Genomic DNA, 16,045 nt, shown 5'->3' on the forward strand with positions numbered 1-16,045 from the left:
AGTACAAGCTGGCCGAGTACCGCTACGGCCGAGAGGAGATGTTAGCACTTTATATCAAAGACAACAAGGTTGGTGGGAAAACTGCAATGTTCCTCTCAGGATGGATAAATCACAGAATATGAAAAATGGTATTTAATTGTTTTGAAAAGTTGAGGATGTTATTGGTGCTAAAAGTGATGAGGCACATTCTAAACACTTTTTGGCTTTCTAAGTGCCTGTTCTTTTTTTTTTTAGGTCCCAGAGGACATGCAGGATAAGGAGTTTGCTGCTATTCTGCAAGATGAGCCCATGCAGCCACTGGCACTGGTGCCTCTCACTGAGGAGGAGCAGGTCTGCCACAAACACTTGCTCACAGACACTGCTACCTGTTAATTAGAGCTGTTTTCATCTGAGATACAACCTCAGTTCCAGATTGAGCTCTTCTCTTGGTTGACAAATGTGGCTATGAGCTAACATTCCTCACATTCCTCTCTTGCTCTTTCCATTCTGTCTGCAGAGGAACTTCTCCATGTCTGTGAACAGTGTGGCAGTGCTGAGGCTCATGGGAAAAGGGGGGGGCGGAGCTGCCCCAGCTGGAGTGGTCCGAGGGCGAGGGGCCACACGAGGTGGTCGAGGTAAAAACTAAAGGCAGAAAAATCCCCCTCCCAGACAACCATTAGAAGAGAAACAGCAACAAAAAAAAGTAGAGCATTGATTCAGCCTAAGTGCTCTTATGATAAATCCACAACCACATGCACTAAAACTAAGTCCAACACCAACAGAAATGCACCAAAAACGCTTGGCTGAAACTAGAATGGCTACTATCCAGTGAAAGGAAAACAGTTTATTCAAGCCACCCTCTGAAGTGTTTATTTCCTCTTTTTCTTCCACCATCTTGATGTAGCACACTTCCTCTTGGCCTGTCTGAACAGATTTGATTTGATTTGATTTATTCTTTCCAGCATGTAAAGACAGTTGATATGTCAACACACATAATTTTACACATATCCAACAAATGCTAATCCAATATCACTTTGCTTATACCTAGAACATGCTTGAATGGAGTAGGAAGAAGTCAGACTTATCCAGTCCTACCCCATGACATCATCTTATCATCATTGGTTTGCAAGCAGTATCTCTACATAAATAATTCTCTTCTACACCACACAAGTAATATACTAAAGAATTATTACAGTGTTAACATTCATACACCACACCCACAATGTTCCATCTAATTAATCATTGAGCCTGTTCTTGCATATATCTTGATTGACACATACCTTTATATTTGTGTTTAAACTCGTAAATTCTATTACTATTTTTTATGTCCACACTTAAATTATTCCATAGTTTTACCCCACTTATGGAAATACAAAATCTTTTTTTGGTTGTACGTATAGCATGAATTTTTAAATTTAACTGACCCCTTAACAGCCCTCCCATCTAAAACCAACGGGCTTATGATCTCACCTCATGCACACACAGCACTCTGCACATATGAATAGCCAAGCTAAACACTAGCCGCCCAGTTCAGGACAACTAAGGAAACAACTGAGAAGAGTGATGTTGTGTGGACCTCAGTGTTGGTGTGTGTGGCTGTTGGCAAACAATGGTATAGGACATTTTTTTCATGTATGTAAGTGTTTGGTAAATTATTTAAAAAACAAAATGATGAGGCTGATTAACAGAACTGCAGGCGACTGCAGAAAATGAGTTGAACCGTTTCAGAGGGCACGTTCTTGCCTTCTGATGATGGTTATATTAAATATAAACACCACCCCCTCTGTGTTTGTGTGTACATAATCAGGACGCGGCCGTGGTGAAGGTGGATTCTACCAAAGAAGTATTGAAGATGCAGAGGTGGGTTTCGGCCGTAGCGTCCGAGAGATACACCGCAGCCAGAGCTGGGATGACCGGTAAGAAAAACAATACCTGAACTTCAGGCAGTGTCAAATCACTTATGGCTCCAAGTGCTCTACGGTTTAGTAACTCTTCACTGGTGAGGGGAACTGTCATCCAGTGCAATAAACTCTATAATCTGCTCTGGTATTTTTGTAGGTTCTTGCTTTCATAAGGTTATTTATCTCACTCTTGCAGGCATCTTCTTTTTTTCTAGCTAGGCTAAACTCAAGTATACTTTGTTACGTTTCTTCAGCAGTTTTTCCTACATGGGCCTGAATAAAATGCTTGAACTGGTATCTGGTGTGACATGTTGTGAAGAGTTAGCCAGTTTTAGCTAGACACGTTTCTCTAGGATAAAAACTGGTTAATGTTTTGAACTTGTTTTCCTCTGTTTATCAGTTATGATTTTTTTTTTTTTCTCACCCCCATTTCCCTCCTGTCCTCAGGGGTGAGCGTCGATTTGAGAAACCGCTGCGGCGGGAGGTGGGGCGTCCTGGCTTTGAAGAATCTGTAGGTCCTGGGGGTCCTGGGAGGAAGGAGTACACAAGGGCTGACAGCGATAACTGGCGTACCCTCCGGGAGGAGCAGGAGGAGGATGAGGGGGAGCCAGGCAGCAACTGGAGACTTGCTGGGCCCCGCAGGGAAGGTATGAGAAATACAAACATTTATTTATTGTAGTACTGCCTCTAACTCTTGTGTTGAAAATGAAAGCTATGTATGAGAAAAACAAAAGCCTCATACTTATTATAATAATACTTTTTAAAATTGGCTTACCACACACCATTGATAGGATTTTATTCACTGGTATTTGGGGGGGCTTAACATGCAGCCCTAACATGTCACCAACCCAGCCCTGATGCTTTATGACAGGCTGTGCTTAATATTCAGTTTATTTCCCCCACTAAATGAGCCTCTTTGTATTGAACTACTAAAAACCACAAAATACCATAGGTCGGTCCTGCATCAGACCTGGAATATGTATATAAGCAGGTGATCATGTGTGGACGTGCGCTGTGCCTTCAAGTGACTCGAGGAAACAGTTTTTACAAGCAACCTGTTTTAGGAGTTCTAATAATTATATACGTATCATATAAACACTGTTTTATTCGAAACTGTAAGTGCCCTCTTCATCATTAAATGAAATGCAGCATAAAAGCAATGTGTTAATTTACACATTTAATAAACAGCAAAGTTGTTTAAAATCTCTACCAGTGATCTCATCCATTTCATCAGTGGTGTGGCTGCTTATATATTTGGTGCTGGAGGAGATGTTCAGTTTACAATCATGCAATTAAATGGCTACAGAATTTACATTCAAACCGTCAAAATAAGCACAGCCCAGTTTGCATAAGCAAATAAAGGGCTCATAGCTGCTGAGGTGGGGCTGCTTTTCTTGAGGCATTCATATCATTTTGAACCAGTCTTCAAGAGCCCTGTGGTCTGGGTTCATGCAGCTATAGGACACTACAGTGTTCTTCCTACAGTCAAAATAAAATTAGTTTTTTTTAAGACAATTATTTTAGTTCCCCCCACAACTTATAGATTAAAGAATTTGTCAAAGGGCTTCTCCAATGTGTTTTTCCTTTACTTGATGAGTAAAAGGTTTTTCTTGCATAGAAAATTACGATTCATCTGCCTCGTGCCATAATTTTGTACCGCCTCCAGCTCTCAACAAAACTTACCTTTAATCTGCAGTGCTGAAAATATTACATTGATGGGATGTAATGTTAATTTAGGAAGCGTTTTTTACAGAACCAAAGGAGCTTGGATGCAAAATAAATAGAAATTCAAGCTCTTTTCTTCCTCCTTGGCACTTCTGGCAGCGCCTTTCCTGGTGCACCGTGCTGATTGCAAAACAGTGCCAACACATTAGCGTAATGCCGCAATTACAGTTATAAATGGCAAATCCACTGAATGCAACACTGGTTAGAAACCAGTGAATACACATGCCAGAGCTGTAGGTGGAACGAAAATTTGACAGAGACTGTAGCCTCATATGTTTCTAATCAGGAAAGCCCTGATCAGCTAATATGTGAATTGTGTTAATTGGCCTCTTGGATTCTGTATGTGATCAGTAATACTGTGTGGTTTTAGAAGAATACAAAGTCTGATGTGACAATTCATTTTAGTGTAATTACATGTTTTGCACATCACATTCAAGTCAGAATAGATGGTGCTAACACCATACATGGTGAAAGCTGATAATGGTGATTTATGTTGCTGTTCATTCCACTGTTTGCACCCAGTATTAATAATAACCCCCAGATAAACAATGTGTGCAGCGGGTCCAAATTAAACTGCGATACACTGACATCTAGTGGCAGTGAAGTGATTTCTACAGGAGGCAACAGCTGAGGTTTCATTGAAACTAATCTGCACTTTAAAGCTTCTGCAGTTTCTGAAGGCTAGCATTTTTAAGTTTTAAGAAACTACATGACTTTCTACAAACAACATGTTTAAACTCATTTTCACCTCTACTGTAGCTTGGTTAACAACAGCAAAGGCCCAGAGGGTGAGATATAACGGATCCCAAGACTTAACCACATGACTGCCAGGGCAAAGGCTGTTGCTTAGCAGTGTTTCTCTGTTGTGAAACCTCGCTTCTGTAGTAGGATCCTATTCACTTTCATTACTAATGTGATTATGCTATTTGACAGTATCTTCTTTCCTATCCCATGGTCAATATCACAATCTTTCAGATGGTGGTCCTCGCTCAGCAGGCTGGCGGGATCACAGCGGTCCAGGTGAGAGTCGTCGGAGGAAGTTTGATTTTGATTTCCGGGACTCGGAGGGCCATGGTGTCCGCCGGCATGCAGGCAGTGAGGGACTAGAGGATGACAGAGACGGTCTTCCCGAGTGGTGTACAGATGAGGAGGACGGGGAGATGGGCACTTTTGACTCCTCAGGCGCTTTTATGCCTATGAAGGTGCGTGGTGTATGTGGGGAGAAATATTTTTGGTGTTAACATTTTCACAATAGCAAACTTTTTAAGTGGAGTACCTGTTTGTGCTTAAGTTAAGTCTTTATCTGATGTCTCATGGATGTCCATGAGCACGTGTTCACACTCTTGAATTTGCTCTACTCACTTTTCGTTGTTGTAATTAGAAGGGTGGCAAGGAGACGATCCTGGAAGAGGAGTTGGACTTTAAGGGGATAGAGGAGGAGGAAGAGGAGGAGAGCCTAGCTGACACTGAGAGGAACAGTGCTGAAGGAGACAAAGATAAGGGTAATGAAGGACCTCATGATTTTAGAATGGGTTTGCACCTTGTGCCATAAACCTATCCCTTGGTTACTGCCCTACAAAGAATTAGACTTTTTTAAAATTTTTATTTTGTTCTTTCCCCCTTCTTCATATGCTCCATTGTCACCTCACAGAGAGTAAAGAAGTTGACGTTGCTGCTGCCGATGGTGAGGCAAAGCCAGCATCACCCTCCTCTTCTCCTCCAGCACACTGCACCCCTCCATCCCTGGAGCCCCAACCCAGCAACACAGGCCCAGTGATGGATAACACTCAGCTGAGCAACAGCCACCCTATCAAGGCCAACAGCACGTCTGGTGAAGGTATGTCAAATCACTTTGAACTTTAGTTGGTTGGGTACACTTGAGAAACTTGAACTACACAGGAATTTTGCAAAGAGTTAACTTTCTCTTTTCACTGTCCAAAGTATGCAACTTTTTAAATTACAGATTCTGATTAAAATCTTGAGGATCCTTATCCTGGCTCTGATACTTCAGAGTGTGTGACCTCTTACATTCTGCCCTTTTACTGTCAGGACAGTGTGTTAGAGAGGAAATTTAGCCATGTTGATATTTTGGTTTGATATATAATATGTCTTGCCCCAGTCATTTAATATCTTGTTTACTGAACCTGCTGCTGTGCTGTATCAAATGCAGAGTGAGTAGGTGGTCTCCCCCAATCCAGCATTACCATCCCTTAAATAGATACTCTAAAAATAGATGCCATTGTTTTACAAATGTTTCTTCTTGTTTTTGTGTCAGACATGGCTCCAGTAGGAGGCTCCAAGGCCCAGCTGAGCCCCAGCACCGCCACCTCCTCCACTCTGCCTCCCCCGCCACCGTCCTCTGCTGCTGCTCCTCTTCTCCCTCTATCTGGAGGAGATGCCGAGGATGATGAAGGCATGAAGCACCTGCAGCAGGTAGGAACATTAGGGAGCAGATTTCAAGCAGCTGTCTCAGAAATGTTATGCATTCATAACAGAAATTGCATTTAACTCAGCTGAACAGTCTTATTTCCTCAGAGAATGTTAACAGCTACTGACTTAGTTACTATCAGACTCATTAAGTTGAATAAACAGTGAATATGTGCACTTGTGCAGGAGGCAGAAAAGATGGTGGCTTCTCTGCAAGACACCTCTTTGGAGGAGGAGTGTTTCACCCAGGCTCTGCAGCAGCAGCAGCAGCAGGAGAGCAGGAACACAGCAGCCGCTCTGCCACTGACTCATGAGGCTGCCATGAAGTGGTTCTACAAAGACCCACAGGGAGAGATCCAGGGTAGACTCACACACTGGAATTTATATTTTGTGCATACAAGCATAGCATATTAATTCATTTATTCCTCTGATGGATTACAGTAGTGTATTGTCTAGAATCACAGGGTTTGTGCCATAATCTCATCCTTTTCCCCTCTCTTATAAACCTACCAGGTCCATTTACCACGCTGGAGATGTGCGAGTGGTTCCAGGCTGGCTACTTCACCATGACCCTGCTGGTGAAACGGGGCTGCGACGAGGGCTTCCAACCCCTGGGTGACGTCATCAAGATGTGGGGCCGCATGCCCTTCGCCCCAGGGCCCTCACCGCCGCCCCTGCTGGTGAGACAGCCACCACCAACGCAGCGCCCGCAGCCCACCCGGGGGCCCGCTGGGACTGTGAGTCAGAGCTCAGCCAACATAGAGGATGGGGAGGGGAAAATGCAGAAGACAGGGAAGATTGATGTAGTAATAGAAAATTCTAATTAAGCTTGAGCTAAAAGACAACAATGAGGGACGTTATTGTAGAGTTTCTGAAGTTAATCCCACTTCATACAGCACCCCAAATGTGGTCATGAGTCCCCTGATTCCATTTAAATGTGGCAAAGTTGGTGTTTGTTCAACTTAGCCCACTTTGTATGTAGAACTGTGTTTTGGTATCCTGAGTTTGAAGATGCCTTGTACTGACTGGTGATCTCTCTCTCTCTCTTTCTCTCTCTCTCTCTCTTTTCTTTTCAGGGAAACCTGGACCAGGAGCGCCTGAAAAAGCAACAGGAGCTGGCAGCAGCAGCTCTTTATCAGCAGCTCCAACAGCAGCAGCTATTCCAGCTCATTAACAGGTGGGTCTGTGAGTGAAGGTAGCTATCATCTAACATGTCCACCCCAGTGTTTACAAAGGTGTTTGTGCCCTAGTTTCTCATTTTGCATCAGAGGAAATTGTGATATGACTGTTTTTTTCTGTGTGTGCATTCCAGGTGCAGTGAGCAGGGTATGATGCCTTCGATGAACAGGTCGATGTCAGTGCCAGATACAGGGTCCATGTGGGACATGCATACCTCAGCTTCACAGCTGTCAGGTGCCTTGTAGTCTGCAGCTTGTTGTGCATGTAAATATACGTGTGCAGTGAAAATGCATGAGCAGGTGGTGTATCATGTGGTAAAAATAATCTAATCTCCCTGCAGGCAGTGAAGCCAGTCTTTGGGACATAACAATGAATCCTTCTACTCAGGGTCCAACTCTCGAACAGCTTCAAAAGGTGGGTAAAGTAGCAAGCATTTCAAGTATAGAATGCATCCACATTTGTTAAGTGCCCCCATGTATTGCCACACCAGTGTGGGTGTGTGATAGAGAGACAAATTAAGGCAAATCCTGAGTAAATGAGTAGACATTTTAAAAAGTGCCAAAGTCACTGATTATTCTGTTTATTTTCTTGATTTCTTTTTATTCACAGAATGTTTAAATGGGGGAAAATGCCCATTTTGACTTTGCAGAATCAAAGGTGGCGTCTTCAAATGCTTTATTTTACCCAACTAACAAATACAAAGTCAGTTTTTCACATCTACTCCTCATATTAAAAGGTATAACTAGGAAATGTTGGTGACTTTTCCTTCTAAATAGTTGCTGGTTAATTGCAGCTCTAGGTTGCCAAATGGCTTAATGAGTATAAAAAAGTGTGTCGAACATAGCGTGGGAATATGTTTTGGAAGAATGTTTCCTCCCTCCAACAAAGGAGCACTGAAGCTGTTCTGGAGTCACTTTACTAAAAAGTTTTTCCTTTGTCACCCAACTGTGTATGTATGCATTGTGTGCATTTGAAGCATTTTACACTATTGAAGTCAGTTTGATTGTTGAAATATTTCTGACAGTGAAATACAAAGATCAGCTAACCTCAGTTTGATTCTATTTGACACTTGGTATCTCACCTTCAGCTCCAGCAGGAGAGGCGAGACGCTGAACTCAGGGTGAAGCGTGAGGAAGAGGAGCAGCGTAAGCGGAGGGAGGAGAAGAGGAGGCAACAGGAGGAGCAAAAGAGGAGAGAAGAGGAGGAGCTCTTCAGACGCAAGCAGGTGAGATGAAGGAAGGATATTTCTCCCCACCGTCCCTGTTTTGTTTTGTTTAGATTAGATCATGACAGTCAGTAGAGATCCTCTGAAGCGTTTGTTTCAATATTCCAGTGTGTTGAGGTATTAGTTGCTTTTCCTAAATTGGGAAATATAGCTCTAAAACATGACCAGTAACAAGAAATGTAACATTTTCTGTTACATTACCAGATGTTTGAGTTTATGTGAGTGATCTGTGTCATTAATTTAGTCATCACAATTAATAATGATCGTTTTGAAACTGGCTGTTATTATATAATCCAATGTATGGATAAGGTCATCTCTAGGTCTGGTTTACATTTGTCAGATGCTTGTCACTGGGTTTGTTCCCCCAGCAGTAAAAAAAAAAAAAATGATTTGATATAAGTACTGATTTCTGTATTTTCGTGTAGTGCCGACAGCAGCAAGAACTGATCATGAAGTTGCTGCAGCAGGCTCCTCAGCAGCAGGGTCCAGGTGCAAGCGGGTCAGGCTGGGGGGGGGCGCCCTCCCGTCCAAGGCAGGAAAGCCCCCGGCTCTAGCTCTGCTGGAAATGCAGCAGGAAGCAGAGAGGCTCCTAAAGCAACAGCAGCAACAAAGAGCCCAGCAGCAGAGAGACCGCGTAAGTTTCAATTATACAAGTGTAAGGTTTCATACAGAGCCTAGTCAGCACTGAGAAAGCGCAAACCTCTGCCAAGGCAGCTTAATTTCCCCATAATGCCATTCCACCTAAAAGCAGTATTCCTATTATAGTGTGACCCTTATAATATTATTCCTTGACTGTGAAAACCTACACCTCTCATTTGGAATCACATTGATATCATTATTAGTTGAAAGTTATTCAAGAACAATGATATTTCAGTTATAGTGGTTTTCTTCAGGATCCAGGTCAGAAACCTATGACGATACAGTGTCTGGCCACTTTATTAGGTACACCTGTATAATTGTATGCACCTCAGTGCAACGCTTCTGCCTTAACATCTGTGTTTATGAAGCTCAAAATGTTCAGCTTTTGGTGAAATTGTCATAAATGTATAAATTCAATAATATGTTTATTGTTGAGGTCATAGTTAAAGGTGGTGTTATATTGGACTACATTATATTTAGAGGTGTCTGTATATGTTTGTCCTTCCCAGATACATTGAGAGGGTCAGGATATTAGGAACACCTCCAGATTATAATGTAGTCCAGAACAACACCACCTTTAACTATGACCTCAATAATAAACATATTGAATTTATACATTTATAATAATTTTACCAAAAAACAAACATTTTGAGCTTTATAAACACAGATAAGGAGCAGCTATGGCTCAGGAAGTAGAGTGGTTGTCCCCTGACCCATAAGTTGGTGGTTCAGTTCCAATTCTCCCCAGTCCACATGTCACTGTCTTTGGACAAGACACCGAACCTCAAGTTGCTCCTGATAACCAGAGCAGCACCTTGCAGGGACAGCGCCACCGTGTGTGTGTGTGTGCGCGCGCACCACAGATGGCTGCCTGAGTTCTGTACTAAGACAAATTCCTTATGTATGTAACATACTTGGCCAATACAAGTGATTTAAATTGAAAAAATATATATTAAGGTGGAAGTGTTGCATTGAATTGCACAGGTGGCCGGGCAGTGTATGTCAAATCTTTTCACACCCTTCTGAGTCAGCAGAGTTTCAGCTGGTATTAGACCTTTGTTGCAAGTCTGTAGCTTTATTTGTTAACTCACATTAGTAGGCTTTCCATGAGGCCCATAAATTTGAATGTTCTGGATCAGCAGATCATACTTTAGTGTACTGTATGTGGATGTTACCTTGAATTTTTTGTCCAAGCATTCTAGGCATGAAGTTAAAAGCACCAGTAAAAACGTAACCTTCTTGGTGGAGGTAATAATGTTAGCGTGTTGTAGGGAATGCAAAAAAAGACATTTAGTTGTTATTATTATAATAATAAAACCTGTTTTATCTCTGTTTCCAGCACTCTGGCATGTCAATGGGGAACTCCTCCATGGGAGGGCAGTGGGTGGAGAGTGTTGGAATGTGGGGCGCGCCTGGTGGTATGGAGGGTAAGGGGAGCAGTGGAGGCTCTTCAGGCAGCATGGGCATGGGCATGTGGGATGAGGCTGTGAAGAATCAGGCCAGCCTGCGTGGTAACAGCAACAACAACATGGGCTTGAAGAACAGTCGCAGCAGCCCATCACTCAGGTATGTGTTTTTAATCAGTTTAATTTGAATGTTGGAAGTCCCATGTTAAAAAAATACTGCATCTTCACTGGAGATCCTGCTGCTACAGATAACATTACAAATAAATTTGTCAGTTGATCACTGTAATATATTGTTATCCCTGTATGACTTCTGCAGTGATCAATACATGATGCGTCGTAAGCGGACAGAGGAGGAGGAGAAGCTGCTGAAGCTGCTGCAGGGCATGAAGCCTCAGGATGGCTTCACCACCTGGTGTGAACAGATGCTGCACGCTCTCAACACCTCTGCCAACAACTCCTCCTCCTCTCTGGATGGTAGGCTGCTCAGCTTTTATGTATTTAGCAGTGTCCAGGGTGAGGAGAGTTCAGTCTGAACTTGGTTAGTTGCTTGCTAGGTGTTAAATGGCACATATTGGAATACTTATATTTGCATTAAGTGAAATAATGTCAACCTCTGTCCCTACAACTGTGCCATTGCTAAAAATTAAAATTGTTTGTTTTTATTTAGTTGCCACAATTGTGGCCTACCTGAAGGAGGTGGAGTCTCCCTATGCAGTACTGGACTTCATCCGGTCCTACCTAGGGGACACAGTGGAAGCCAAAGAGTTTGCCAAACAGTTTCTGGAGCGACGTGCCAAACAGAAAGCCAACCAACAGAGACAGCAACAGCAGGTAGGTCTGAGCTCAAAAACAACATATGTCAAAAACCAACCCCCTAGTTCATGATTCAAAACTAAAAAAGGAAAAGTCACCGGCTTAACCTGGCACAAACTCTCTTCTCTCTGTGAAGCAAGAAAGGTTATGACTCCCCCTGAAGGCATGTGTCAGAGGCTAGTGACTCAGTATCTGACCTTTTTAAAAGAAACAAAGTTGGACCCTTTACTGAGGACACAGTGTTAAATGTTACTAAAGTTTATAGTGGCAGATATTAAGTTTGTGCTAAAGTTAGAAATGAGTCAAAGTCAGGGAGGGAATGAAAGCAACAAGTAAAGCTGTTGTCTGTATCCCTGTATCTGCTGTAATATCAGTTTTTCTCATTCACTGCCCAACCATGCAGTCTTCATAATCCATTTTAAAAGATGTAGTTGAATTGTGCATAAGAACCCAGCCTTGCACTCAAATTAAAAAACAAACATTTCAAGTAACAAGAAACTGGTTACATGCTGTGTACTTAGTTTTGATTTAAACATTTAGAGAATGGGCCGTTATGCTTTGTGTTAATGAGGTGATTTATTGAGACATTTGTGAATGGTGCAAATGCTGGTTTTATAGAGTCAAACTTGTAATACTCGGCTTATAATAATATGATCTAAATGTATATCTAAAATACTACTTATGAGTTTAGGATTACTGCAAGAAAATCCTTTTGTGTTGTTACAATGTAACCAAACCAAATTTCCTTTCTTCTTTATTATACCAGTTATCAAAAGAAATGGCTGGGTTGAACATGAACTTCCCTCTGCAGGTAAACAAGCATCTATACTGTACTCATCAACAGAGAGATTCTGGTGTATCAATATTAATTTGATCTTTCATAATAACTGTGCTTATTTAAACTAAACCAAATGAAGCTGGCAGAACATGGTGAATGTTGCACATTTTTTGACCTAAGTGTTCCTACAGACGAGTAAATAAATTGAGCTCCCCAGGTGCTGTAGAGAAATAAATCTGTTGATTTATTCAGCACCATAGTGTAATTAGCTTATCTGAACAGATAGCTGTTCACTCTCCACATTTCACCCTGCCAATCCCTCCTTCTGCTTTTTTTTTTTTTAGGAGTCTGTGCGAGGTATGAATCCAAGCACCCTGCAGTCCATGTTTCAAGCCAACCACATGGGCAAGGCTGGACTCTATGACAACCAGGGGGTAAAGATGAAGAAGAAACAGCCCATGATGCTGCACTCTGACCCCAGCATCTTAGGTATGTGGCCTCAGCTGTGAATAATCCAAATAAATGGCTGGCTTTAAATATCTTGAACATAGATTTGCATTGTGATTATATAAACACAACTGTGCTACACACTCCCACATCAGTTAGACTTTGAATACAAAATAAGAGAAAATGGGGAAAATGTAATGATCAATAGGAGTCAAATGGAGTCTGACAAAACTGCACAAAGTAGAAGTGCAGCTTTCTGGAGCAGCAGCACTCCAGGTGGCAAGTAGGCTTTGCTCTCAGGGTGGGCTTATGTCTCAAATTTACTTAATCTGTCAACTGGCTAACTCCTGAAGTGGATGGAAACAGGTGGCCAAACAAATGTGATGCATGTAAAAACACAGAGCTTGTAAAATTCATTGTACATACTCAGAATTTTTCACTGTAAAAAATTCCAGCACATTTTTTCTTCTTAGCTTAGATGTCTTCTTCCTACATAAGGAAAGGTAAATGGACCCTCATCTATGGTTTGTGATGATTTATTGTCTCAGGTAGTTGCTGCTTACATTTGCAAAGGGTTCCTAAATTGAGACAGTCACATAATTTCTGGATTTTATCTCTATCCTGTCTGCACTGTCTAAGTGAGCTCTCTCTATTGTCTCTGCCCTCTTTGCCCTTCCCTCCTCCCTGCAGGGTACTCATTCCACAACACGGGCGAGTGTCTGAGCCTGAACGAGATGGACATGGCGGATGAATACTGATGTGACGCAGCGCAGCAGCAATAGCTACCTGAGGCCTTCTGTCTTTTAATCAGACAAACCTGATGATGAATGTGCACTGCTGGGGGAACCATGGGTGGGAGTAGGAAGGGAGCGAGCATGAGGGGAAGTGTTTCCCTCTGAAAAGAAAAAAGGGCTCCCTGCTGCATCAGTTGATCACTTGAGCAGGGGAGAGGAGTTGAGGAAGGGTGAGGTTAAAAGGAAGATGGGTATCCTCTGGCACTCAAAAGATTAAGCACCTTATATTGAACTAATGCACTTTATTGAGAAGGGATTTGACTTTTTTTTTTTCTCCCCGTGTGTGTGTGTGTGTGTGTGCGTGCGCGTGCGTTTGGAATCAGTGCGCATGCGGTATGTGTACATACACATTATCCATGTGCATGGGAACTGGAAGGGGGTGGTGAAATAGTTGGTGGGGTGAATGGTTTGGCTGTTAGGTTTACAAAGTCAGGGGGACCTTTAGTTGAAACCTTATCAGAGAGCAAATCCTTTCTCAAAAGACAAACACTGTTGATATTTCTCTTGTTTAGCATTTTTTTTACATTTATATAAAAACTAAAGCTATCGAAAAATTGAGTATAAAAACTTGAACATTTGCACTTGCCTAAAAAAAATGACAAAAAAAATCAAACAAATGGGGTTAGTGTTAGAAGTGAATATTTTTGTGAATGTGTATGAATGACTGAGATTTGTGTCAGTAATATACCAGTCTGCACAATGTTTTTTCATTTGTTGCTTAAGTGGCCATTTTTCTGTTTTGTTTAAATGGTAATTTTGTATTCTCATATTTAGAATGTGTGTGTGTGTGTGTGTTCATGCCAGTGTTCGTCCCGTCTCCATACAGGGACTTGATCTGTATGTTTTGAGAGTGAATGAGAGGGAGAGGGCAGTTGCACAACACATCCTTTCTCTCACTAGCTCTTCATCCTCAGATAGATGAAATAGAAATGCATTCATTTGTAAATGTTAGCTTTGTGCTCATCACACGATGACCACCACTAGCTTCTTTCCCTTAGCTTCTCCCCATGGAGACCTGTCTGTAGACCTGTGAGGACTAGCAGACCGGGCAAATCATGAGGGACTTCACTGTGTGTTTGGATCTGAATGAGGCTCTTTGTGTGCATGGATGTTCCTTTACTGTTCATAGAAATGAGTTAAGACTACAGGTACTCATTTTGAATACATGCTTTTTTGTATGTGTATGAATGCACATTTGTGCCTAAGAACTTGGATAGGCTGCGTGGCCATTGAGACATTAACTCTTTTTTGAGTGAGTGTGTGATGTGTGTCAGTGCTCAGCACAGTGTAGGTAAAGTATGTAAGTTTATATCGTAAATATTTCTAGTCTAGGGGTGATCCATGTCCAGTACGGTTTCCCTGGGTGTGATCGCGTTGCCTTTTGTCAGCTCTCGAACTTGTGAATGAAAGGTTTCGAGTTTCTGACTCCGAAAGAAAAAAAAATACAGCATCTTAATGTGCAAGTGCACAGAGCGGTGCATGACATGTTAGCATATTGTGTCACTTATTTGTTGTTGCAATTTGATAATGACGAGTTTTCTTTTTTTAATGAAAAATATATATGAATATATACATTATATACAAAGTTTAAAAAGTATTTGGACTAAGATAAGCACTTGGGGCTGCTATTTTTGTTGTTTTTAAAAAAAAATTTCTTTAATTTGTTTATCGCCATGTGAAGTGTGTATTTCTTTTTTTAAAATATTGAATGTATTCCAAAAAAAAGACACCCATGATGATACAAGATATTTTTTACAAACATGGTCGTACAAGTAGTGATTTCAAAGAAAGGACTCTTTCAATTCCATATTGGAGCTTTGGTTGTTTACAAACCACATGGATATCTGTGGGTGGAGTTTTTGTATGTTTTAAATTTTTTTTCTTTTGCCCCCACATAAGATGGGTGGGGTTTGCAAGTGCGCCTCTGCCATAGGAACGTTGTGGGGAATTTTTTTTTTTTTTTTGAGGAACAGTGGCATCTGCCAGGCATAACATGGACAAGTTCCTCTAACTGGACTCGTGTGGTCATGATCGTGAGACTTGATGATCAGCCATGGAGTGGAGGAGCAAAAATCAAGGATTGGCTGTCTTGTGGTGCAGGGCTGCATAACCATAGGGGGAACTGAGAGGGCAATGTGAGTACACCTGGTTAGTGCACTTGTCTTCACCTCAACCCTCATAAGCACTCACACTCTGCCCTCACCAACTCACCTATGCACTTTTGTTCATTCAAGCTGTGAGGTACCATTTTGGGGATGGGAGCACAATTACAACAGGAGGATTGCTATGACTTTGAAGTCACTGAAAAGATATTCCCAAACTTAAATAAGACTTGAGAAGCATGCCTTCTCCCACCTCCTGTATATAACCATATTTTTGTATCATTTTTCTAAGTAGAAAAAAAAAATTTGCAAATGGATGAAGGAAAATTCATGAGACATTGATTATATGGAGTGAATGTTCTTCAAGAAAACCCTTGTTTTTGAAAATAGTTTCAGATAGACTTGCTGTAGGTTTCTCCTAGTTCGGCAGTAACCCTGGCATAACTGGGCTTGAAAGGAGCGACCACGTGGACACGGAGGTGTTGGACTTGTTACAAGTGGCTCCAAGACTGACTGATTACTTGTCAAAATGGATGTTGCACCAAGAGTGTTTGATCAACATGCACAGTAAAGAGGCAGACATGGGTTGAAAGAACTGTTGCTTCCACCTCATTTCCCAACCTGATGACT

At 41.8% G+C, this 16,045-nt stretch overlaps 1 protein-coding gene across 1 annotated transcript in view; it reads left to right on the plus strand.

The window, feature by feature from the left end:
* The window catches only part of gigyf1a (GRB10 interacting GYF protein 1a), a 17,759-nt gene extending 2,781 nt beyond the window's left edge, over window positions 1-14,978 (plus strand). The window contains 22 exon segments of the mRNA XM_020620491.1: window positions 1-68; window positions 235-330; window positions 497-614; window positions 1,787-1,895; window positions 2,328-2,527; window positions 4,581-4,807; window positions 4,987-5,107; window positions 5,257-5,442; window positions 5,881-6,038; window positions 6,219-6,393; window positions 6,546-6,712; window positions 7,109-7,445; window positions 7,552-7,625; window positions 8,299-8,436; window positions 8,862-8,960; window positions 8,963-9,070; window positions 10,415-10,641; window positions 10,798-10,955; window positions 11,149-11,312; window positions 12,061-12,105; window positions 12,417-12,561; window positions 13,210-14,978. The exon segment at window positions 1-68 is cut by the window's left edge and continues 24 nt beyond it. Coding sequence (XP_020476147.1) covers window positions 1-68; window positions 235-330; window positions 497-614; window positions 1,787-1,895; window positions 2,328-2,527; window positions 4,581-4,807; window positions 4,987-5,107; window positions 5,257-5,442; window positions 5,881-6,038; window positions 6,219-6,393; window positions 6,546-6,712; window positions 7,109-7,445; window positions 7,552-7,625; window positions 8,299-8,436; window positions 8,862-8,960; window positions 8,963-9,070; window positions 10,415-10,641; window positions 10,798-10,955; window positions 11,149-11,312; window positions 12,061-12,105; window positions 12,417-12,561; window positions 13,210-13,277 — 3,188 coding nt within the window. The 3' untranslated portion in view covers window positions 13,278-14,978.
* The last annotated feature ends 1,067 nt before the right edge of the window (window positions 14,979-16,045 follow it).

This window comes from Monopterus albus, unplaced genomic scaffold, assembly GCF_001952655.1.
Source record: "Monopterus albus unplaced genomic scaffold, M_albus_1.0 scaffold238.1, whole genome shotgun sequence".
Classification (NCBI taxonomy): Eukaryota; Metazoa; Chordata; class Actinopteri; order Synbranchiformes; family Synbranchidae; genus Monopterus; species Monopterus albus.